The 27023-nt window shown below is 42.0% G+C and overlaps 1 protein-coding gene across 4 annotated transcripts in view; it reads right to left on the bottom strand.

Moving 5' to 3' along the window:
• Positions 1 to 207: 207 nt before the first annotated feature.
• Positions 208 to 27023, bottom strand: part of nt5e (5'-nucleotidase, ecto (CD73)) — an 80821-nt gene continuing 54005 nt past the window's right edge. For 3 of the 4 annotated variants that reach the window (XM_048601420.1, XM_048601422.1, XM_048601419.1), the window contains 6 exons: positions 20303 to 20500; positions 15029 to 15183; positions 12541 to 12649; positions 6040 to 6189; positions 2043 to 2243; positions 208 to 1404 (listed from right to left, as the gene is read on the bottom strand). In XM_048601420.1, the coding sequence (XP_048457377.1) occupies positions 1232 to 1404; positions 2043 to 2243; positions 6040 to 6189; positions 12541 to 12649; positions 15029 to 15183; positions 20303 to 20500 (986 nt within the window). In that variant the 3' untranslated portion in view covers positions 208 to 1231. The remainder of the gene's footprint in view (positions 1405 to 2042; positions 2244 to 6039; positions 6190 to 12540; positions 12650 to 15028; positions 15184 to 20302; positions 20501 to 27023) is intronic. The other variant, XM_048601421.1, reaches the window with a different exon arrangement.

Genomic DNA, 27023 nt, shown 5'->3' with positions numbered 1-27023 from the left:
ATTGGATTTAGATTTCTTAATCCTATTTCTATACTGTTTGTTCCCATGTAATTTTTTTTTTGTTTTTATCTGGTATGAGCATCCAAATTCCCTGTACTTCCCAGCCCCTCAATGTTTATATCCTTATTTATATATGTTTTGGAAAGCTTAAAAAATGTATTTCCTTCACAACAGAAAAAGTTGAAGAAACCCAACTACTCAAAAGTAAACAATTAAACATCTTTATTCAAAATTCTAATTGATAAGTGCACTGATCAATCAGATCTCAAAAATTAAGCTTACACATTACTTAGTTTCATTCTTTTGCCACTATATAACATTGCATGTTTTCATTTCTGCGAGCAAAGCCATGGGAGATCAATCCTTTCATCATAAAATCATCTTAAAATTAACCTATTAATGCTTCCAGATACTATACCTGATATGATTTTTGGTAGATGTATGGTTTCTGCAATCTTGTTTAAAGTGTTCTGATTTCAATGTAAGAAACATTCCTTAATTTGTACAACAAATGAATTGTATCACTCAAGAGCTCCAAATTCCATAATTTCATATGAAAATACACAAGCTGAGGTACTGCTATCAGTTTATAGGACTGTACATATTATGAGCACAGTGTTGGTCATTTCCACGGTTCAGAGATAGCCCTCAAGTCAGGTTGTAGGTTAAAATTTCACTTCAGAATGTTGGATACAATGTCTGGGTGATGTTCCAATGCAGTACCGAGGAAGCACTACAGTGTTGGAGGTGCCGTCTTGAACAGAGGCTCTGTCTTTCATATGTAGATACAAGAGATATTTAGACGAGGTGGATGGATTTGGATAACTTTTACCCAAATTTGTCGTCCTGCCAAATATTTATTCTTCAGACAAGAAATACAACAGATTTTCTGGTAATTTGTCTCATTCCTGTTTGTTGGAGACCCCATGTAGAAACTAGCTGCCATGTTTCCTACATTCCAACGTGGCTGAACTCTTATCAATGGGAAAGCACTTTACGGCATATTTGATGCTGTGAAAGGTACTAAGTAAATGTAAGTCACTTGTTGGTTGCACTGTGAAGCTCCAGCTAGAAATCCAATCACCTCTTCAGTAAGCAGTTGGTCTGAAAATCAACTCATCAGTATTTTAAATAGAAAATATTATTAACATATCTTTGCATAAGCAAGTTACAGCAAAACAACATTAGGTAAGGGACTAGTTATTTCACTGAACCAATCAACTCATCAAAATCAACAAAAAAGGAAAAAGAATACAAAAATTGAGACAGAAAGTAATCCAATTTTCATATTAATGTATAACTGTGTGCCACTGTTTCCAATAAATGATATTCTTCCATCAACTCCAGGATAAACCCGTTGCATTAGCTTGATGTAGTTTGAAACCACTGAAATGTCTGTGTCACCTAGAGCAGCAAAATAAAAGCTTATTAAAATAATATTTCATATATATAGTACACACACACACATATATAGTGACCCATAACATCTGCAACGAAATTAGAAACTTTATTGCAACTGTACCATCTAGTGCCATTCCATGCTCCAGTGGCTTCCTTCTTAACCATACTCATTCTATTGCTTTCATCCCACTCCAAAGATCCTCATTCTATTCCCTGCTGCAGCCTCTCCTCTTTATCTATCCCTCTCTCAGCCCATACCTCACATGGTACAACCCCCTCCCATGCTGCAATCCCCTATGCTGCTCTCCCCATGCCATTCACTCCCATCCCATGTCATTCCCCTCTTCAATTCGTACCTCTTCCCATTCTACCAGCTCCCTTCAGCAATGCAGACTTTGTTGTCGGACTCCCCTTACCTCTGCTTTTGTTTGCCTCCACCAACTCTGTTCAAACCCACTGACACCATCACCAACCATTTGAAGCCACATGTTCACCAAATGCATTAATTGTCTGCATGCCATGTGTGTCAGCCCTGCCCATCAAATCAATTCACTGGCAATAAGAAGTGTGGACAGATTAAACCGTGTATTATTATTGTGGACTGGTAGTAAATGGCTGAACATGTGGAAATGTATGTTTACCAGTGTCATGTTTCAGGTTTTCATTCTTCAACATGGTGAATCCGTCTCCACCCTGAGCAATGTAAGAGCTGACAATGATTTTGTAAATTCTGGAGTCTTCGAGTGGTTCATAGTGAGGTACGCGGCACTCTGAACACAGAACATCTAATCTGACCACCCTGTGTCCTGGTTTTCTACTCAGGTCAAATTCTATGTGGACACCTAAGAAAATGAATCATTTTAGTCTTGGCAGCAAGATTAGAAACAATCAACTCTTAAAAGATCAACAAGACCGTTTATGTGTGGGGTCACAAGAGATGGGTGAAATCCTACAAATTCTTCTCATCAGTATTTACTGTTCAGAAAGGCATGGATGCTAGAGAACTTGGGGAAATAGTGATGTCTCGAAGAAAGTCTACATTACAGCAGAGGTGATGCTGGAAGTCTTAAAATGCATAAGGTAGATATATCCCTGGGGTCTGATGAGGTATCCCAGGATTTTGTGGGAGACTAAGGAGGAAATTACATGGGCCCTGGAGGAAATATTTGTATCATTGACAGCCAGGGGTGAAGTGCCTGAAGATTCAAGGGTGGTTAATATTGTACCATTATTTAAGAAAGGCTGCAGGGAAATGCCTGGGTACTACAGATCGGTGAGCCTAACGTTTATGGTGGGTAAGTTGTTAGAGGGGATTCTGAGATACAGGATCTACAGGCATTTGGAGAGGGAAGAACTCATTCAGGATCGTCAGCATGGTTTTGTGCATGGAAAATTGTCTCACGAATTTAATCGAGTTTTTTTGAAGGGGTGACCAAGAAAGTAAAGGTGAGCAGTGCAGTAGACATTATCTATATGGACTTTAGCAAGGACTTTGACAAGGTACTGCAGGGGAGGTTGTTGAGTCAGCTTACATCTCATGGGATCCAGGGAGAGCTAGCCAGTGGATATAAAATTGATTTGAAAGTAGAAGACAGAGGGTGGTGGTAGAAGGTTTTTCAAATTGGAGGCCTGTGATCATCAGTATGCCACAGACATTGGTGTTGAGTCCACTGTTATTTGTCATTTATATATATAATTTGGATGAGAATTTAGGAGGTATGGGGTTATTAAGTTTGCAGATGGCACTAAGATTTTGTGGTATGGTGGACAGTAAAGGAGGTTATCTGGGAATACAGTGGGCCAGTGGGCTGAGGAATGGCAGAGCAAGTTTAATTTAGATAAATGCAAGGTGTCGTATTTTGATAGATCAAGCCAGGGCAAGACTTGCACAGTCAATGGTAGGGCCCTGGGAGTGTTTTAGAACAAAGATCCAGGAGTACATGTTCATAGTTCCTTGAAAATGGAGTCACAGTTAGACAGGATGGTGAAGGCGGCTTTTAGCATGCTTCCTTTCATTGGTCAGAACGTTGAGAATAGGAGGTGAGATGACTTGTGGCAATTGTACAAGACATTGGTAAGGCCACATTTGGAATATTGCATGCAGTTCTGATTGCCCTGCCACAGAAATGATATTATTAAACCAGAAAGAGTGCATCAAAAATTTACGAAGTTGCTACTTGAACAGGATGGTTTGAGTTATAAGGAGAGGCGGGATAGGCTGGGACTTTTTTCCCCTGGAGCATAGGAGGCTGAGGTATAACCTTACAGAGGTTTATAAAGTCATGAGAGTCATAGACAACACAGCCTTCCCCGTGGTAGGGGAATCTAAATCTAGAGGGCATAGGTTTAAGGTGAGAAGGGAGAGATACGAAAGGATCCAGAGGGGCAATATTTTACAGAGATTTGAGTGTCTGGAACAGGCTGCCAGAGGTAGTGGTGGAGGCAAGTACAAATTTGTCATTTAAGAAACGTTTGATAGGTACATGGATGGGATAGGTAGGGGGAGAGATGGACCAAATGCAGGCAAATGGGACTACATTAATTGTGAAAACTGGGTGGCATGGAAGGCCTGTTACCATGCTGTAAACCTCTATGAATCTATATTGGCATATATTGGGCATATGCCTGAAACTGTTCACTTTATCCCCCTCCCACCTGGATTCTTCCTTTTCCCCTGAAGCCTTCCTCTTCTATTCACTTTTCATAAATAATGACATTTTTCTATCGACTACAAGATGAAGTCACTTCACTTCTGTGACAAGCATGTATTAGGATCCTGGTTCACATGTTTCAAGGGATGTCCCATGTGAAATGTTAGGTTGTCTGCCAGCTGTATGACTGGGTGGCACAGTTGCTCAGTGGTTAGCACTGCTGCCTCACAGCACCAGGGACCTGGGTTTGATTCCAACCTTGGGTGACTGTCTGTGTGGAGTTTGCACATTGTCCCAGTGTCTGCGTGGATTTCCTCAAGGTGCTCTGGTTTCCTCCCACAGTCCAAAGATATGCAAGCTAGTTGGATTGGCAATGCTAAATTGCCCATAATGTCGAGGGATGTGTAGCTTAGGTGCATTAACGACAGGAAATGCAGGGTTAAAGGGATAGGAAGGGGGGTGGGCCTGGGTGGGGTTCTTTTCAGTGGGTCAGTGTGGACTTGTTGGGCCAAATGGGGATTCTATGATTCTATGACTTCTTGGGTCTTTACATAGGATTGAAATGAAGTGCCACCATGTTCAGGCCATCATCACTGTCTATGCCAGTGTTGAAACACTTAATATTGGTCTTAATGTGTGCAGTTTGTGTGTTTTTGTTGGGTTACTGAGAAACTGGGTTCCTGTGCAGCCATGTCAGTTAGGCAAAAACTAGGAAACTTTACTGGCTTTCATAGTCTCCTTTCTCCTTCTTTCTTGCTTATATTGCAGTTTAAGTGGAGATTAGATAATTCATCAGAACAGCATGGAGATATCAGATAATTAACAATAGGCCAGTTCCCTTGTATTTCAGGCCTCTAAATGTTTTATTCCATGAGACTTTGATTATTTCCTGGACATGTTCATGAAATTTTAATGATTTGTGTATAGAACCCCTATTCTTGATTCAATATTTGTTTTAGAGTCATAGAGTAATGGAAACAGGCTCTTCAGCCCAAACTGGCCCATGTGGTGCTCACTCAGCTAGTTCCAGTTGCACACACGTGGTCCATATCCCTCTAAATCCTTCCCAGCCATGTACCTATACAAATGTTTTTTTAAATGTTGTCATTGTACCTGCCTTGTATAGCACTGAAACAGACCCTTTGGTCCAACTCAACAATGCCGACCAGATATCCTAAATTAATCCGGTCAGCATTTGACCCACATCCCTCTAAACCCTTCCTATTCATATACCCATCTAGATGTCTTTTAAATGTCGTAATTGTACCAGTCTCCACCACTTCCTTCCAAAAAGAACAAACTGAACTGTAGCATCTTCTTCAACATTACTTTGTAACAAGGTTTGCTGTAACTCTACTGTCTTTTGTTTGTTTTGGGATTACTTTTTAGACCATCTCTTCTACTTGAGTCCCTGCCTTCACCCCTTCTCCACTTACTGGTTTAAAGTATTCATGACTGCCCTATTCACCTTTTTCACTAGGACCCTTGTTCAGATAGGAAACCAGTTCCGATGGTTAGTGACCTCTATCACAGTACTGTACTGGTGTTAAAGTCCTGTGAAGTGGTACCTCTGTTTCCCGTACTACTTCAGTCATGCATTCACTTCTCCAAATAGCATAGCTGCAGGCTTCAACTATCCCCAGAATGGCAGTGGGGGTCCTACGTCATTTTAGGACCTCAATTTATATGTTAACAAGGTTCCAAGATGCAAACGAAACATGAATACAAATGACCATGGGACAGTAAAAGGAAGTAAGTCTACTCATTGAGGAAGTCGTGATTTCAGTCATGTTAAAATTTGCTCCAGTTATAAACCTGCATATTCTTGAACCCCAACTGTGCAGTATAACTCCTTAATAGTCTTAATTAGCAATATTGCATAAAAGCGGTGTCAATGATTGCTGAAGTATTTTATCGCTCTAGAAGAGATCCACTGTTGTATTTCAGCAACAATTGGTTTGTAGGATAGTGCTGCGTTCAGCCTTACCAGACACCTGCAGAAACTCCCCTGTGTTCTGTCCATATCTTCTGACAGAATGCTCAAAAGCTGCTCTTAACGTTGAACCCCGAACCATGAGCAGATCAATAGTACTTCCAAATGGCAGAACGGCTAAAATATTTTCTACTAGTATTGTTCCTGTAAGAGGAAAAGACCAACTCATTAGTTATTTCTTAAGAGTAGAACATTTTAGTCAACATTATTGGAGTCATATTTAGGCCAGACCAGGTAAGGATGGCAGATTTCCTTCCATAAAAAAAACCAAATGTATTTTCAAACAAACGATCAGCGCTTATTTTCAAATTCATTTTCAAGCTTTGTGGTCTGCTTTTATATTTTACATTTATGAATTAAATTTCAATTCCACTAGCTGTTCTGGTAGGATTTGAAACCATGAACCCAGGGCAATAGCTGGGCCTCTGGGATTACAAACTTAATAATATGCCCCATCCATCAAACAAGGTTCGATCCCCATAACTATATTTCTTCTTGTATGGTGTCTCAATTTCATAATAATTTATAACCTTTTTGCATTGACTTTAATATAACAAGACATCAAGCCTTTTGATTTATGAAGAAGGGGCTAGACCCGAAACATCAGCTCTCCTGCTCCTCTGATGCTGCTTGGCCTGCTGTGTTCATCCAGCTCTACACCTTGTTATCTCTCTTTATCAAGCCTTTTGATAAGTTTCTCTGATTTTATACGAATGTACAACTTATGAACAATCTATTGCATCTCTTTATTTAACCCTTCATTCAATTCATCAAACAAAGTCATTACAATCCTCCATCCTGTTCGTCTTCTTAAACGCAGGTGGAGCTCAATGATTGACAGTGTGAGCTATATAGCAAAGCCTAAAAAAGCCTCTTTACCCAACTGCTGACAAACTCCCACACACTTCCACAATGTTCAACCCCACAACAAATAATGCCCACAATCCCCTGATAATGCACACAACATCCCCACATACAATGCTCACCCTCCCACACTTCCCCATGCTGCTTACCCTCCATCACTTCACACTGGTCATCTTCTCCTCCAATGCCACCCTCTTACACACCCTCATGGTGCTCAACCTCCTCCACAATGCCCACTAATCACTCTCCTGCCACCGTCCCCCCCAAGCATATCTCTTCACCCCACCCAGACTCCATCCGAACGCTGCCTATGCCAGATCATGGTGGAGCTTTCATATGATTTTACATTTAGACTTCAGTGGAATTTCATGTTAAATAATATTTCAAAACTAGCAGAATTTCAGGTTCAAGATTTGTAGCCAGATCAACAATTTCATTCAAAATGAAAACTCTACTCTATTTCTTTGAAGTTTAGCTTCTATTTGTCCTGTGTTTCTGGGTGACTCGCTATGTTTTGTGTAGAAATCAGGACAGGATTTTTACACTCAATGGTAAGGTCCTGGGGACTGTTGCTGAACAAAGAGACCTCAGTGTGCAGGTTCACAGTTCCTTGAAAGTGGAGTTGCAGGTAGACAGGATAGTGAAGAAGGCATTTAGTGTGCTTGCCTTTATTGGTCACTGCATTGAGTAAAGGAGCTGGAAGGTCATGTTGCGGCTGTACAGAATATTGGTTAGGCCACTTTTGCAATCCTGTGTGCAATTCTGGCCTCTCTGCTGTTGGAAGGATGTTGTGAAACTTGAAAGGGTTCAGAAAAGATTTAACGATGTTGCCAGGGTTTGGAGGGCGTGAGCTGTAGGGAGAGGCTGAATAGGCTGGAGCTATTTTCCCTGAAGATTCCCTGGAGGGGTCACCTTATGGAGCTTTATAAAATTGTGAAGGGCATGGATAGAGTGAATAGACAGGGCCTTTTCCCTGGGGTGTGGGGGGTTCAAAACAAGAGGGCATAAGTTTAAGGTGAGAGGGGAAAGATTTAAAAGGGACCTAAGAAGCAACTTGTTCATGCAGAGGGTGGAGCGCATATGGAATGAGTTGTCAGAGGAAGCGGTGGAGGCTGGTACAATTACAACATTTAAAAGGCATCTGGATGGGTAAATGAATAGGAAGGGTTTAGAGGGATACATGTTTGCAGATTAATTCTAGCTTACCATGGCCAGGGAGATTCACAGGATTGTGGGTGATATTCAGGGTGGTATCTTACAGGGCTCTGAACGGTGTGGGCTACGGTGAGATTTGTGGCAGGATTAGACGAGAAGTCCAATGAAGCCCATCACAACATTAGGATCGGCTTGCTCCATCTTTTATAATCTTGCCAAACGGCAAGATGTATTTTGCACTTTGCTGTGGCGAGTTACTAATTAAACTGGATTTTTTTTTGTTAATGGGCCATTAATGGTTCAAGTCACCTCATTAATATTCACTTCCTATTTTACCAAACTCTCCACATAAGCTAGGCATTGAGAATTCAAGACATGGAAGTCAGATTCAAGTTGCTACTTACTTCAAAAGACTTTCATGTTCGACAGAGTGCACCAACATTTCAGAACACTCTCCATGGGAACCGACACCATACGCTCATGTTCACTAACATTGGCATCCAACATGAATCAGCTTCTATGAACCCTCATGACATCTCCAATTCACTTACCATACATTTCTGCACTTCCAATGCTGCACCTCCGGCTTCACCAGTAACTATCATTGCAGCAAGGACACTGTGCACTCAGGGAGACACATCCAGCCCATGGACTGGACTAGGTTGCCCTCTGGACTTTGTTGTTAGAGTGCTCACACACTCTGAGCCTAAAATTTCCTTTCCTTTTGTGCTTTGATCCCCTCAGAGATACCAGGCTCTTATCGTTGTATTGCAGTACTGCAGTGTAGATACAAAACCAGGAAGCGTGTGACAGTTGTCAGCAGACCTCAATCAAGTTAGGGGATAACCTTCAGTCTGGGGGTCCTTACACAGTAAGTCAAGGGCACCCGTTGATACCAGTCAAGGGACTGGGACAAGTCAGCCACTTGGGGCACTCAGGAACAGTATGCTATCCACATAAAGGAGTCCATTATCTGTCTCGAATCTTTCTGCCCTTTTGGGGGCTATTTTCCTCCTAGAATGAGAAGGGGCAGGTATTAAGGGAGATGGAAGTGGCCAGCACAGCTGTTACTTTTGATGCAGGTGGGGAGGTGCCCCAGCAAGTGAGTAGGCAGCACCAAGGGCATGCAGGGTTGGTGATATTGGTGTCAGGGAGTGCTAGAGAGTGAGGAAAGATTTTGCAGGAAGTAGTGGTTGTGGTAGGGCATCAATGGAGTATGTTTTCATAAGATGCAGTGAAAAATCTTGCTAGGACTCAGTGGAAATCTCTGAAAAGAAACTTGATTCACCCTGGACTTAGCCAAAAAAGGCAAGATTGAGTACTGCTCTAAGAGCTGAGAATGCTAATAAGCTAAGGACTAGGATGAAACTACATGACTAGTAACTATGAGGACTTCAGGTTTGCTAGATTTTAGAATGTGTACATGCTTTGATAACTTGCAGTTACCAAACAAACAATTTCTCTAAAGTAAACCTCTGGGATTTTCAAGTAAATTTAATCTATGCTATGACACATTATGAAAGTTATAATTTTTCATAAAGACCAATAATACAAAGTTGCAAAATGCGACAGACACCTAAAGATTTTGAAGGATATCCTCAAGAATGGGATACGATGCTCAACTAATCGATTGCTAGTTCCAATGTGCCACAACGAAAAACCACAATGACCTCCTCAGAAGACAGACACAAGATAGAGTACCTTTCATCATTCAGTACTTCCCCGGAGTGAACAGACTACACCATGTTCTTCGCAGTCTTTAAAATGTCATCAATGACAATAAGCATCTCACCAAGAGTATCCCTACACCTCCACTTCTCGCCTTCAAACAGCCAAACCTTAAACAGACCATCATTCGCAGCAAACTACCCAGCCTTTAGGACAACATTGACCACAACACCACACCACGGTGCCATGGCAAACTCTGCAAGACATGCCAGATCATTGACATGGATACTACCATCACATGTGGGAAAACCACCCACCACATACACAGCTACTCATGGATACTCATGACTCAGCCAATGTTGTCTTTCTCATGCGCTGCAGGTGAGGATGCCCTGATGGTATATTGGCAAGACCATGCAGACACTAGGACAACGAAAGAATGGACACCATGCAACAATCACCAGAAAGGAATGTTCCCTCCCTGTTGGGGAAAGCTTCAGCAGTCAAAGACATTCAGTCTCTGATCTTCAGGTAAGCATCCTCCAAGGTGGCCTTCGAGATACACAACAACACAGAAACACTGAGCAGAAACTGATAGCCAAGTTCTATATCTGTGAAGGTGGCCTCAACTGTGATCTTGAATTCATATTGTGCTACATGTGACCATACCACACTTCTGTATCTGTAAAATCCTCCTTATTGTCCTGTTTTGGCACCATCACCTTGATAAATTGTTATGGTCTCTCTACCTTAATTAGTTTGTACAGTTTTGGATTACTTATTACTTTGGTTAGACACTCAGCATGCAACTCTTATACCCATTATATTATTCCAGTCATTTGGTTTGTCTCCAGCACCACCTCATTGTTATTTTTAAAAAAATATCTCTCTGCCTCATTTAATCAGAATATAGCTCATCCCATCTCGTTTTTCAGTTGTTGACACTTTACTCACACTGTCCGACGCTCTTGATCACCCACAGAGACTTATTATTTGACACTCCACCCACACCATTTTTATGATCTTTTATGATCTCTCTGCCTGTAAATTCAGTGTCTGTGTGTTTTTCTCTCTCACTTCACCTGAAGAAGGAATCACAAAGCTTGTGATTTCAAATAAATCTGTTCAGCCAATTCGGTTCATTCCACATGATATCGAGAAATGGCTGGAGGCATAGGATAGTGCAAATGCTATGGGCTCTGACAGTTTCCCAGCAGTAGTCTGAAGACTTGTGCTCCAGAGTTTGATGAACCCTTAACCAAGCTGTTCTGTTACATCTACATCAATGGCATCTAGCCAACATCATGGTAAAATACGAAAGTATGTCCTGTAGGCAAAAAGCAGGACAAATCTAATCCAGCTAATTACTGCCCAATAGTCTACTCTCTATCATCAGTAAAGTGAATGAAAGTGTCATCAACAGTCATATAAAACAGCACCTCTTTAGCAATAATCTGCTCAGTGACACCCAGTTTGGATTCTGCCAGGGTCACTCAGTTCCTGTACTCACTGGCGTGGTTCAAGCATGGACAAAAGAGCTGAATTTTGGAGGTGAGGTGTGAGTGACTGCCCTTGGCATTAAGGCCACATTTGACTGAGTATGGCATCAAGAAACCGTAGCGAAACAGTAATCAATGGACATTGAGGGAAATTGTACCACAGGTTGGAGTCATACCAGCACAAAGGAAAATGGTTGTGGTGGCTGGAGGTCAGTTTTCTCAAATCCAGAACATCTCTAGGAGATCCTCATCATAGTGTCCTAGCTCAAACATCTTCAGCTGCTTCAGCAATGATCTTCCCTCCATCATAAGGTCAGAAGTGGGGGTATTCAAAGATGATTGCACAACATTCAGCACCATTTGCAGATCCTCAGGTACTAAAGCAATCCCATGTTCGAATGCATCAAGACTTGTATAATATTTAGGCTTGAGTTGACAAGTGGCAAGTGAAATTCTCGCCACACAAGTGCCAGGCAATGACCATCTCCAAAAAGAGAGAATCAAATGATTGCCCCTTGACATTCAATGGTGTTATTGCCACAGAATCCCCAGCTATCAACATCTTGAGAGTTAGAGTTAAGCAAGTCAGGAGTGTGATGGAATACTCCTGCTTACTTGGATAAGTGTAGGTCCAACAGCACTAAAGATACTTGACACCATCCAGGACAAAGCACATCCACTTTCTCCATGACCAGCGCATTGCAGACGTTCTCCATGGCTCCTTGGAAAGCACCTTCCAAACCCACAACCACTGCCTTCTAGAAGCATAAGGGCAGCAGATAAATGGGGACACCACCACCTATAAGTTCCTCTCCGAGCCACTCACCATTCTGACTTGGAAATATATTGCTACTCCTTCAGTGTTCCTAGGTCAAAAATCCAGGAATTTCATTCCCAGCAGTTCTGTGGGGTTACCTACAGCAAATGGACTACAGCAGTTCAAAAGAGCAGCTCACCACCACATTCAAGGGCAACTGGGGATGGGCAATACCCACATATCATGTATGAATGGAAGAAAAACATTATTCTTGGCCTTACTTTCTCCTTGATTCACAACAAGCCTCTCCTCCTCCATTGTTACAGATGCTTCCGATAGACTTTTTTTCTTGCTAAATGCCCAACAACTAAATCTCAATGCTGAAGATTGTTTTGACTAATACGAGGACATTATTAAATGTTTTAAATTCATTAATACTTCAGTGGTTCAGTTTGGGCTATTTCTAGTTGAGATGGATTCTAACGAAATAGGGCACTGGTTATCAGGGAAATAGACAAAAGTATTTGTGGAATTGTTAGCTGTCCAACATACCATTATTAACTTGCTCGTCAATGGATGAACGGATTCCACCCCCTTGTGTCAAACAAATGGATACATGGGTCCATGAACTGTCTTCTGGTTTCCGGATATTTTCATAAATCTGAAATTGTAGTAACAGGTTCTGTTAGCTCACTTGAACAATACTCCGCACTCTTGCAGGATTTTCATTTTTATCACTCTGCTCTCTGCAGGCATATTGTTAGTTATTTATTGATTAGTGAGATTCAACAACAAAAACTTATATTTGTAGAGCACCTTTATAAAATGACATGTCCCAAGGTGGTCACAGGTGCATTATAAAACTAAATATGACACAAACCCACAAAAAGAGATGTTAGGTCAGATGAGTAAAGCTTGGTCAAACAGGTAGGTTTTAGGAAATCTCTTAAATGGGGAAATGAGTTAGATGTGAGGTTGGGGCCTGTGCTATTGAAGACACAGCCATTGATGGAGCTTTCATAATTCTGAGTGCACAAGAGACCACAATTAGAGGAACACAGATATCTAGGAGTAGGAAGAGATTACAGAGATAGTGAAGGATGAATCCAAGGAGGAATTTGAAAACAAGGATGAGAATTTTAAAATCAAGATGTAATTTAGCTGGGAGCCAGGGGTGTCTGTTGAGCTGGATTACCTCACTTCCGGTTTTCCTTCACAATGGAGTGTATATAGGGTCTAGCTCTATGTGTTTACTGATGGATATACACTCCATTGTGAAGGAAAACCAGAAGTGAGGTAATCCAGCTCAACGGACTCCAGAGTTTAAATACCAGGCGGGAAAACACAACAGCGCTTCATTGGAGGCTGCACTGATGTTACCCAGCAGGGTAATGAAATGTCTGCGGAACAACGAACCAGCTTGGCGAGCCAACCAACCACAACATCCACAACTTGAGCTATAAATCTACTCTAAAACCTTATATACATTTTCATCTTTCAGAGATGAGCAGTGAGGGAGATGTCTTTTTTTTAAAAATCATACAGAAAGTGCTCTTACACAACTGACATCACCCCACCCAAAAAAAATCACCAAATCACCCATGGTTTTTATCTATTAACCACCATCAGTAAATCACTAATATTTTCCAATAGAATAATTTTATGTGCAAAGTCCATTAAGGGCAATGTAAACCACCAGAGATGAAGGAGAGATAGACAGGGGGCTAAATCAAAATGAAGTTGAAACACAAGGCATCTTTATCACTTACTGTACAATGTACTTATCACCTGAACAAACAGGATGATCTGAAGGTAACCCTTTCCCTATTTAGTTAAATTATATCAGATAGCCACATACTGCTTATAGAGTCGTAGAGTTATACAGCACGGATACAGACCCTTTGGACCAACACATCCATGCTGACCAGATATCCTTAACTGATCTAGTCCCATTTGCCAGCATTTGGTCCACATCCGTCTAAACCCTTCCTATTTATGTACGCATCCACTTGCGTTTTAAATGTTGTAATTGTACTCACCTCTGGCAGCTCATTCCATAGACACACACCCTTTGCATGTAAAGGTCACCCATAAGATCCATTTTAAATCTTTCCCCTCTCAACTCAAACTTATGACCGCTAGTTTTGGGCTCCCCTACCCTGGGAAAAAAAGCCTTGGCTATTCACCTTATCCATGCCCCTCATGATTTTATAAACCTCTATAAGGTCACCTCTCAGCGTCTGATGCTCCAGGGGAGAAAGCCCCAGCCTATCCAGCCTCTCCCTATAGCTCAAACACACTAGTTCTGGCAACATCCTCGTAAATCTTTTCTGCACTTTTTCAAGTTTAACAACACCTTTCCTCTAGCAGAGGCCAGAACTGAACTCAGTATTCTAAAAGTGGCCTCACCAATGTCCTGTACAGTGCAACATGATGTCCCAACTCCTATACTCAATGCACTGACCACTGGATGCCAACTACCTTCTTCACCACCCTGTCTACCTGCAACTCCACTTTCAAGGAATTATGTTTGCAAACAGCAAGCCCCACAGTAATGTGATAATACCAGATTATCTGTTTTACGTGTGCTGGTTAAGGAATAAATATTGCCCCAAATGCAAAGGAGTACACCACTTTCTTTCCCAAAGTGGGCATGTCCAGCTGAGTGGGAGTTCGGCAAAAAGTGCCAAGTCTCCTCTGGCCAGAGACATCTACTACCAGTCTCCAAGTTTAGGTCTTGTCTAATCCAATGGCAAATTTTGACCAACTGCCTATAGCTGTTCACTCAGTTTGAAAAGACTATCAAGGAAATTAGGAAAAAAAAACATATTGAGCAAAAGGACACTAATTGTGTCCCTTTGTGAATATTCCTCCCACAAAAAGCCAAAATGGTATTTTCCACAAGGTGATAGTTGTGACTGGTTAACTGTGGTGAATATTCTACATGTCAGCTGCTCTACTTTAGCATTATTTTTCCTAGTGCTGGTTTCATATTTTTGAAATAAATGGCACAGAGGTTGGCCACACAAACATTTCTTACCATGGCTTCACAAATTAAATTCCCCATATTGCATTCCCGATTCCTGCATTCCTCTGTGGTTCCATTCAGATAAACCAATGTTTTCCCAATGTAGTCCTTTCCAAAACTGGCAAGTGCTTTTTTCCAGTTGTTCACATCAGCCAGCAGTATCTCATCTATATGTAAGGCAGGAGACAAAAATTTAATGCCATTTGTTGGAATTAAATGATATTTTAATAGTTTTGTCTTTTCTTGCTCTGGAGAGAACTATCCTGCTGTTTGAAAAACTAACTGGTGTTTGCATTTATATCATGCTTCTATTTGGTAAAAGTCCAGGGGATTTCACAGAAGCATTATCAAACATCAAATCACAACAAAATATTTGAACCAAAAGCTTAGGTCAAAGAGCTTTGTTTCAAGAAATGTTTTAAAAGGAGGAGCAAGAGATGGCGAAAGCTGGAAATATTTGGAGAAGGAATTCCAGAACTTAGTCACCAATGATGGAGTGAATAAAATCAGAGATGCACGAAAAATCAGATGTAGAGAATTGCAGAGTTGTCAGAGTGCCGCAGGATCTTTTATGACCAGGCCAAGTGGTGCTTTTGTTTCATGTTTCTTCTGATATCACCGTGTCTGTAACACTCAGACATGTGTCAATGAGTAGCTCTCTCAGCCTTTGAAAAGGTTGTGGGTTCAGGCCCTGGATTGGCACAGAAGGCTGACACATGGTGCAGTACTGAGGGAGAGCTGCACTGTTGGAGGCATCGTCTTTTGGATGAGGTGTTAAACTGAGGTCCCATTCGCCTACATGGATAAATGTAAAAGAATGCACAACAGTATTTTGAAGAAGAGTGAAGGAGTTTTCCCCAGTAGCCTATTGTAATATTGCAGTCCAATATGCTGACTGCAAACTTCCAGAAACAGAATTTTTTTTTAGATCATGACAGTGACCATGCTTCAAAGCACTTTCAAAAAGAGTGTGGCTGCATCCTATGTTGAGACTTCTGGAAGGCTTGTCATCATGAGGCTTGCGAGTTTTCTTGCTTTATTCCGCCTAACGCACTGTTGTCAGCACAGGTGGCATGGTGGCTCAGTAGTTAGCACTGCTGCCTCACAGCGCCAGGGACCCAGGTTCGATTCCACCCTCGGGTGACTGGCTGTGTGTTGTTTGCACATTCTCCCTGTGTCTGTGTGGGTTTCCTGTGGGTGCTATGGTTTCCTCCCACAGTCCAAAGATGTGCATGCTAGGTGGATTGGCCGTGCTAAATTGCCTGTAGTGTTCAGGGATGTGTAGCTTAGGTGGGTTATACTGGGGTAGGTCTAGGTGAGATGCTTTGAGGTTCGGTGTGGACTTGGGCCGAAGGGCCTGGTTCCACACTGTAGAGATTCTATGATGTGATCTATGATGATTGTCGACCCTGCCCCCATGGCATGTCTCATGTTTAGTTTCCACTCCTTCCACAGAATAACTTGCCACTCAGCAGATATCTGCTGAAAGAAATTTCCTGTGCTCATGCCATCTTTAAAATGCTACAATGAATCTGGGCAAGCATTGGCATTCCAAAGCTCCCTAGCTCATTAAAGGCTGCATCCACAAGATGGCAGAGAAGGGGAATATGGGACCATGATTCATCACAAAGGTGCTGATGGATACGGCGATGCAGAGGAGGGCCATCCTCTTAGAGGACCGTCAGAGGCAGCCATGTCGCCACACCTTGCCAGTCAAATTTGTGGTTACTGCCCAGGTCAATGCCATCTCAGTGGTGCAGAGCAAAAGCCAGAAGCTCTGCCAGAGTAAGTGCCATATTCTTCCCACCGTCACCTCTGATGCACTGTATCTCTGCCACTGTACCCATCTCCCACCAAGACTCATGCTATACCTGTTCAGCTTCCTTCACTGCTTTTGCCCAGGCTCCCACAGCACTAACCCTGCAAGTCCTCTGTGCTGCCTCTTTAGTCCTTCAGTTGATCTCACCATTTTTACCCCACATGCACCAGCACTAAAAGCCACATCAACCACTGTAATCTCACTCATTCTCCCCATTATTCTCATTGCAGGAGAAGACAGCCTATAACAGGGTACAAAGAGGCCTGATGGTTCAAGGGGTGCCTGACATCAGGCTCCTTAGCTACCATAAGACTGTAAGATGTAGGAGCAGAAAGAGGTCATTCAGCTCATCGAGTCTTCTCCACCATTCAGTCAGATCACAGCTGATTTGATAATCCTCAACTCCACTTTCCTGCCTTTTCCCCATAAGACTTGATTCCCTTACCAATTAAAAATCTCAAGTCTTGAATACACATAATGATGGCCCTTTGCAGGAAGGAGTTCCACAGATTCACCATTCTCGGAGAAGAAATTTCTTTTCATATCTATATTAAAACAGCGACCCTTTTTTGAGATTATGCCCTCTGGTTCCAGACTCTCCCACAAGGGAATAACAACCATTCAGCATCTAATCTGTCAAGTCCCTGAAGAATCTTGTATGTTTCAATAAGGTTGCTTCTCATTCTAAACTGCAACGAGTACAGGCCCAACTTTCTCAATCTCCTCCAGACAGTCCCTCCAAACCTGGGATTGCCTAATGAACATTCTCCGTTCTGCCTCCTACGAGAGAATATGTTTTCTTAGATAAGAGACTCAAAGCTGTAGTCTGACTAGTGCCTTGTATAATTTTAGCAAAATCTCCCTACTTCATATTCCATTTTCTTTGAATAAAGGACAACATTCCATTTGCCTTTCTGATTACTTGATAAACTTGGAAACCAGCTTTGAGATTCACGGACAAGGGCTCCTAAATTCCTCTGTTCCGTAGCTTTCCGCAGTCTTTTTTCATTGAAATAATAATCAGTTCCTGTACAAGACTATAATATTGTCCCTCACAGGAGAAGACCCTAATCACTGAAAGATCAGCGGCCCGCTGTGACACCACCCTGCATGCCACTGTTGCTCTTCCATCAACCCCTGTATCACTCAGTCACTGGATACCACTTACAACCACTGTCCACAATGTTTCCTTTCGTTTGTCTGCAGACTCCACAAGACTACCTTGAACCTCTGTAGAAAGACTCGCTCCATGACCCATGAAACCCCTTCCTTGATCTCTAAGGAGAAAAGAGTACGGAGGCCTCAGAAGAAGCACTAGCAAAGTTATCTCTTGCAAACCACCAACCCAGATACTGACACCATGGTAGGAATCGTTGTGGTAGAGGGTGACAGTGCAGAATCTGGTGAGCACTTAATTGCAACAGCTCTGCAGCTGGCAAGAAAGAGGTGGATCAGGCAGCTGGCACTCAGAGGACTACTGGAGACTAGTCACCTGCTCAAGCACAGACAGGAGATGAACGGGTGATTTTAGCAGTCAGGAGTTTCATCCAAGCGCACAGGGAGGAGAGGAGAGGCAGTGGCAGACAGGTATGTGGGAGACAATGGCTATCCTTGCCCAGAAACTAAATCAATGCAGCGAGTCAAATGACAGCCAGGCTGCCTTCATGGATAGGTTTGCAGCTGCCTTGGAAAACCAGGTGCAGTGGTCTACTGGACAGCAGAATATATCTGCACTCTATCACCCCACCCATTGGTCTCTAGGACCAAAGGCATGGCAGCACAGGGACCAGGCATAGTCCAGGCTCCCCTTTTTTCACAAGAAGACATGACAGTTCCAGGAGGCACCCAGCTGGATGATGAACCACACTGACAAGACAACCCGCGGTTTGTCTGATGCATCTAGACACGAGCGGCCCCAGGGTTACCCTGCCAGTGCTCCAGGGCCTACAGCAGAGCTGGACACCCCCAAATCCAGCTGTGGCACCCAGGACCCATTTTAGATATAAGGGAGAGAGAGAGAAAACAGAAAAATATTATGAGGGTGAATTGGTGGCACAGGTGAAAAAGGCTATCTTGTTTTTTCTGAATGTGTACATAAATATCGTTGCATGTAACTTTCATGAATCTGTTTGAGTCTCTCTTTTTAAGTGCTCTATGCATTTTCACAGCCAAACATGAGGCTCCATGGATTGAGGTGTGCGCTCAGACCCAATGATATCAGCTACAATCAGGGGGAACAATGTGTACATTTGGCTTTGTGTGTAACAGGTACCTCACGACCTTCTTGACAACGATCCAGAATGTTTGGATTCCTTTGTGCACATAGGTTTAGCTGCTAAAGAGTTGTCCAGCAGCAGCTGTGCCAAGGAGGTGCCACCTTCAAAGAGGGCCAACATTGCAGAGTACTCAGTAAGTATGCTTCCCACTGACCTTTGCGCTAGACCTTTCAGGGGTATATGACCAATGTTGTTTCCATTTTAAAAGTCCTCTGAATGGTGTGTGGTGCAATGCTCTCCCTCACAGGTTGAATCACTTACACCGCTCAATTCAAGTGTGGTCACAGCCATATTCATCTCATTGCGCGCTCTTGATTTCCAAGATGAAAGGTGACAGTGAGCACTCCTCTTTCAGCAGCTCCCAGCAAATGTTTCCTCTCGACTATACACACATGCAGCTGCTCCAATGTTTTGTACATTGCAGGATGATGTTAGCACACCAATCGCAATATTGACTTGCAGTTCTGGAAGTTGCAGCCATGCATGGGCCTTTAAGGCCTACACAGCTGGTAAGAACATTAGAGGGAATGCTGCTCCCAGCCTCTCACTTCCCAATGTCCCCATGCAACCAGTCTACATTCACTTACAACATTAAGCATCATGCTCCCTGTGCTAGCAGTGCATTTTTGAAGTAACAAAATAGCCTCCTAAAACTGAAGTTTATCTCTTCCTTCAGAAAGACCATTCGGCACTGGAGTAGAAGGCTGTATTCTTATAACTTATGCACTTTGTCGTAAGCCATAACAATTTTGTCTGAGTTGACTCTGCTGTCTTAGGTTATGCACAGGTCACCTGGCACTATTGTATAAATAGGTGGGATTTCTTAACCTGGCCAATATCTATCCCACAACTCTTACCTCAATAATATATTGTAAATACAAAGAAATAAAATACAAAATGAAGAGAAAATAAAATTACATGGTTTATCCCATGAGGACCACTATCAAATACAATGACTGGATGTAAAACTGAGGAAAATTGAAATATCTGGTGCAGGAGACAAAGTCAATCCTCCTCAAATAACACTCAGCATAAACACCAATCATTCAGCATTTAAATCCTGTCTGAGAATTCTTTCAGTTACAATTTATCAAAACTCAAAATGCACCACTTTGATAAGTTGCTTCGAAAATTCAAATATTTTGATGCAATGAATAATCTACCATTTGAAATGTGCACTTGTCACATTACCTTGAGCAATGCTGCTGTTTAACAATATTGGATTTCCCTCAGCTTTGGTCACCACTCCCTTATCATTGAATGTCACTTTTAGATGTCCAAGGTATTTTCCATATGCATAGGCCTGTACCACAGGGACATTTCTGCCATCATCTGATTTTACCCAGTAAGGATAAAGACCAACAGGGTTATTATTAGAAGGAGGTGTGCCTGTTAAGTGAAAGCAAACATTGCCATAAGTATAGCATACAGAGGCAGCAAAAATTAAGATCTATTATTTGCCTTATATAGTCAGAGAACTATATTCATTCAGCTCACCAAGTCTATGTTAGTTAATTGAAATACAGCAGACTTTATTAGTCGGCACCTATGGAACCAGGAGTATGCTGGTTAATCAAGAGGTCCACATAATCAGTAATAAAAACACATACTAAAAAATATAAATGTAATGCAGGGTGTATATACAGTTAAACTTTATTTACAGCATAAATCACTTAAATAATAATGCAACTTTGCCTTAAATAATACTTACCAGCAGAGAGCCTTCTCACTTGTACCCTCAACAAAAATCACAATAATAAAGTAAGCTTCCAGAATTTCAGGTATATAATTTTTGTTGGTTTATTCAGAGTGCCAGTTCATAAGGTCCCAGTTAAAACAAAGTTTGCTGTAAATATCCAATTATTTTGTGATTTTGCTGTTGCCCAGACTTCTGCAAATTTCTTTCATTTTAAATGGAGATACATTTCCTTTTAAAAGTTACTAGTGAATCCATTTTTATCACCTTTCTGGCAATGCATTCCTGATAACATTAGCTCTGTGCAAAAAAAAAATTCTCATCTTCCCTGGCTTTTTTGTCCATTATTTCTTATTTCACCTTTGTTCTCAGTTTTTTCTGCTTTTTCATGGATGTGGGTGTCTCTGTCAATTAAGCCTAGCATTTATTGCCCATCCTTAATTGTCCTTGAACTGAGTGACTTGCTAAGATGTTTCAGAGGGCAGGTAAGGGTTGACTGCAATGTCAAAAGTCATATACCATAGAACAGGCCCTTCAGCCCATTGAGTCTGCACTAACCTATCTGCTGTGGTCTAGAGTCACATGTAGGCCAGACAGGGTAAGGATGGGGGATTTCTTTCCTTCAAGACATTAATGAACCAGGTGGAGTTTTATGACAATCAATGATAGTTTCTTGGATGCTACACAAATTAGCTTACAATTCTACGTTTCATTACCCATCATCCTCACGGTGGAAACATTTTCTATCCATCTGGTCAAAACTTCTCAATTTGTACATTTCCTTTCAAATTCCCCTTAACCTTGGTTTTAAGGGAAATAATCCCAACTTCCATAGTCTATACGAAATACGAACATGAAGCTAGCATTCAGTCCCTTGAGCCTGCTCCGCCATTCAATACGATGTGGCTGATCTGACATTTCTCACATCCACATTCCTCCCTTTACCCATCTCGCCACAGAACTAAAGTCATCCCTGGTATCAGTCTAGTAAATCTCCTCTGTACTGAAGCCTTTGACTCTTCTTAAAGTGTGAAACCCACAACTGAACCAACACAGTAGCTTGGGCCTAACTGGTGATTTGTAAAGTTTAAGCATTATATTCCTTTCGTACTCTTATGCCGCTGTTTATGAAAGGTTAAGGATTCTGTGTTTTCCTCAGGCTGACAGTTATTTATTCCTTTGTTTGATCCTTCAATTCCAGAAGCAAAAAACAAGTTAATAATTCATTGTGAGTATCAGGAGAAAGAAAAGGAATATTATATTAATGTATCACTTTTCAGATCTAGGCTTAGATGATGTAGAGTTCACTTGGTTGGAGGTAAAACCTGGCAATATCTTGGTAGGAATAGTGTACAGACATCCAAACAATAGCCACTCTGTGCTAAAGGCTATAAATCAACAATACGTGCATGTAAAAAGAATAAAGCAATAATTATGGTGACTTTAATCTTCATGATGATTGGATCAATTAAATTGGAAAGTGTAGCTACAACAATGAATTCATAGAGTACATTACAGAAAGCTTCCTAGAGCAATGTGTTACAGAACTAATCAGGAAGCAGGCTATCTTGATCTGCTAATGGGTAATGCAGCAGGTTTAATAAATGACTTCAAAGTAAAACAGCCCCCAGAAGTGGTGATCATAATGTGATAGAATTAATATTTAGTTTAAGTGAAATACATGGTCAGAAACAACTGTGTTCAACTTAAATAAAGGGAATTACATAGAAATGAGGATAGAATTAGCTAAAGCAAACTGGGCGGATAGATTAGCAGGAATGAGTGTAAGCAAGCAGTGGCATACACTTGAGGTAATGCATGACTCTTAGCAAAAGTACATCCCAGTTAGGAGAAAAGGTTTTAAGAGAGGGATTGACTAATCATAGCTAACCAGTGAAGTTAAGGAGTGCATTATGTTGAAAGAAAAAGCATATAAAAAGGAGGCCAAAGTCAGTAATAGCAGACTCTGATAAATTCATAATCCAGCAAAGGATGACTGAAAAGATCATAAAAAGCAGAAAATAAACTGAGGGCAAACTAGCAAGGAATACAAAAACTGACAATAAGAGCTTTAAATATATAAAATGGAAGAGAGAAGTCAAAGCAAATTTAGAATCATAGCCTTAGAGTATGGAAACAGGCCATTTGGTCCATTGAGTCCACACTGATCCTCCAAGGAGCATCCCATCCACAACCCCTACCCTGTCCCTGTAACCCTGCATTTCCCATGCCTAATCCACCGATCCTGCACATCTTTAGATTGTGGGAGGAAACTGGAGCACCCAAAGAAAACAAAGACACAGGGAGTTCACTCCAAATCCACACAGCCAGCTGTCCAAGATCCCTGTTGCTGTGAGCAGTGCTAACCGCTGAGCCACCATGCTGCCCATAAGCCCTTTTGAAACTGAATTCGGGGAAATGGTTTTGGGGGAGAAGGAAATGGCAGAGGAATTAAATAGATATTTTATATTGGTCTTTATAGTCAAAGACACTTTAAACATATCATTAATACTAAAAAAAAGGGGAGGGATTAAGTATAATAACCATCACTGAAGTAGTAGTATTACACAAACTAATGGGGCTAAAGGCAGACAAGTCCCTTGGCCTTGATGGCTTGCATCCTCGGATCCTAAGAGAAGTGGCTACAAAGACAGTGGATGCAATGGTTGTAATTTTCCAAAAAATTGTTGGATTCTGATCAAGTAGCCTATAGGCCGAGTAGGCTAACATCTTTAGTTGGAAAAGTATTGGAATCATTATTAAGGAAGTTGGCAGGGGGTGGGATCCTCAACAGCAGGGAGACAAATGTGCGGATGGAAGGAGATACAGTAATCAGAAACAGCAAGCTGAAGAGACAGGTCAGGCTGGAACAAAACAGGGAGCGAAGAATGCCTGTTGGATTAAATTGAATCCATTTCAATGCAAGAGGTTGACAGGTAAGACTGAGGAACCTAGGGTGTGGATTGGTACGTGGGACTGGGATATGATATTATAGTTATAACAGAAACATGGCTAAGGAAGGGACAGGTCTGGCAGCTAAAGGGTACAGGTGCTTTAGCCGGCACAGAGGTAGAGGTAAGAAGGGAGGGGGAGTTGCATTTTTGATTAAGGGAAGTATCACAGCAGTAGCCAGAGATGAAATAACGGAGGAATCAGCCAGTGAGGCTTTGTGGGTGGAGCTAAGAAATAAGAAGGGGATGGTTACATTGTTGGGGTTGTACTATGGGCCCCAAATAGTCAACAGGAATTAGAGGAACAAATACACAAGGAGACTTGCAGGAGCAATATGGTTGTCACAGTGGAGGATTTTAATTTTCCTATCAGACTGGGACAGCCATAGTGTTAAGGGCTTAGATGGAGTGGAATTTGTTCAATGTGTTCAAGAATCTTTCCTCAAGCAGTACATAGAGGGTCCTACTAGGTAAAGGGCAAAACTCAACCTACTTTTGGGAAATAGGGCAGGACAGGTGACTGAGGTGATAGCAGGGGAGCACTTTGAGACCAGTGACCATAGTTCTATTAATTTTAAAATAGTTACGGAGAAGGACAAAACCGGTCCATAGATTCCAAGTTCTAAATTGGGGCAAGGCGAATTTTGATGGAATTAGACAGGAGCTTGCGGGGGTTGATTGGAGTAGTTTGTTTACAGGCAAAGAGCCTCTGGCAAGTGGGAGGCGTTTAAAAGTGTGATAGCTAGAGTTCAAGGTCTATATATTCCTGTGACGGTGAAGGGCAAGGTTGGGAGGAGTAGGGAACCCTGAATGAAAAGAGATATCAAGGCTTTGACCAGAAGAAGGAGGCATGGTTCAGGATCAACGGAATCCCTGGAAGCATATAGGGGATACAGAAGGTTAATGAAGAAGGAAATCAGGAGTGCAAAAAAGAAGCACGAGATAACTCTGGCTGAGAAGATTAGGGTGAATCCAAAGAAATGCTTTAAGTATATTAAAGCAAAAAGAATAACTAGAGAGAAAATAGGACCCCTCAAGGACCAAAGTAGGCATGTATGTGGGGAACCGCAGGAGATGGACAAGGTCCTCAATGAAATTTCTTCTGTGTTTACCGTGGAGAAAGATATGAAGACTTGGGAACTTGGGGAAGTTAGTGGTGATATCTTGGGGACAGTCAGTCTCACAGTAGAGGTGTTGAACGTATCAGAATGTATGAAGTTGGATAAATCTCCTGGTCCTGACCAGATATATCCAAGAGCTCTGCAAGAGGCTAGAGAAGAAATTGCGGGGGCCCTGGCTGATAATATTTGCATCATCGTTACCCACAGCTGAGGTCCTGGAAGACTGGAGGGTAGCGAATGTTATGCCCCTTTTCAAGGAGGGCTGCAAAGAAAAACCTGGGAATTATAGACCAGTAAGCCAAACATCTATGGTAGGTAATTTATTTGAGAAGATTCTGAGGGATAAGACATGCATGCATTTGGAAAGGCAGGGTTTGATTAGGAGTAGTCAACATGACTTTATGCATGGGAGATCATGCATCACAAATCTGTTAGCATTCTTTGATGAAGTGACCAGGAAGGTTGATGAGGGCAGGGCAGTAGACGTAGCCTACATGGATTTCAATAAGGCCTTTGATAAGGTTCCACATGGTAGGCTGCTCTGGAAGGTTAGATTGCATGGAATCCAGGGACAGATAGCAAATTAGATATACAACTGGCTTGACGGTAGGAAGCCGAGAGTAATTGTGGAAGGATGCTTGTCGGACTGGAGGCCTGTGACTTGTGGTGTGCCTCATGGGTTGGTGCTGGGCTCGTTGCTGTTTGTTATCTATGGCAATGATTTGGATGACAGTGTATAAGGCATGATTAGTAAGTTTGTGGATGACACTAAAATAGGTGGTATTTTGGACAGTGAGTAAAGTCATCAGAAATTGCAGCAGGATCTTGATCAGCTGGGGAAGTGAGCCGAGAAATGGCAAATGAGGGTTAATATAAATAAATGTGAGGTGTTGCATTTTGGTAAGCCAAATCAAGGTAGGACTTCCATGGTGAATTATAGGGCCTTAAGGAGTGTACTGGAACAGAGGGACATTGGAATTCAGATGCATGGTTCTCAGGGCAGTGAAGAAGGCTTCTGGCACACTGGCCATCAGTCAGGGCATTGAGTATAGAAGTTGGGAAGATATGTTGCTGTTGTACAGGACGTTGGTGAGGCCGCACTTGGAATATTGTGTTCGGTTTTGGTCACCTTGCTATAGGAAAGACATTATTAAGCTGGACAGAGTGCAGAAGAAATTTACAGGGATGTTGCCAGGACTCAAGGGACTGAGTTTATAGGGAGAGGGTGGATAAGCTAGGACTTTTTCTTTAGAGCGTAAGAGACTGAGGGGGGAATCTTATAGAAGTGCATAAGATCATGAGAGGCATGGATAGGGTGAATGCACTCAGTCTTTTTCCCAGGGTTGGGGAAAAGAGGACTAGAGGGCATCAGTTATAAGAGGGGAAAGAATACACGGAAACTTGAGGGGCAACTTTTTTTTAGAACACAGGTTGGTACGCATATGGAATGAGCTGCCAGTGGAAGTGGTTGAGGTGGGTACATTAACAAGATTTAAAAGACATTTGAGTGAATACTTGGATAGGAAAGGTTTAGAAGGATATGGGCCAAGTGCAGGGAAAATGTGGATAGCGAGAATGGACATGTTGATCAGCATGGGCCAATTTGGGCCAAAGGGCCTGTCTCCATGCTGTAGGACTCTAAGTAATAGCAGAACATTTGGAAAATCATAATCGAATCAAGCAGAGTTGGTATTGCTTCACGAAAGCAACATCATGTCTGACTAATTTATTAGACTTTTTCAAAGAAGTCTCAACCAGAGTGGAACCAATAAATGTATGTGGACTTCTGGATGCTTTCAACAAAGGTACTTCACAAAAAGTTAAGTGATAAGATGAGAGCCCATGGTGTTGGGAGTAGTATATCAGCAGGAGAAGGGTCTAGACCCGAAACATCAGCTTTCCTGATCCTCTGATGCTGCTTGGTCTGCTGTGTTCATCCAGCTGTACACCTTGTTATCTCAGATGGGATTCTTTTTCAGGTTGGCATCTTGTATCCAGTCGGCTTCAACAGGGGTCACTGCTGGTACTGCAACTGTATACAATATGTATTAATGACTTGGAGGAAGGAAGTCTATGTACTGTTGCCAAGTTTTCAGATGGCATTAAAATAGGTGGAAAGCCAGGCTGTGAGTGGGATACCAACA

Source organism: Rhincodon typus, chromosome 9 (genome assembly GCF_021869965.1).
Source record: "Rhincodon typus isolate 14 chromosome 9, sRhiTyp1.1, whole genome shotgun sequence".
Classification (NCBI taxonomy): domain Eukaryota; kingdom Metazoa; phylum Chordata; class Chondrichthyes; order Orectolobiformes; family Rhincodontidae; genus Rhincodon; species Rhincodon typus.
Note: the sequence above shows the minus strand (reverse complement) of the source record. Positions and strands in the feature narration are given on the sequence as shown.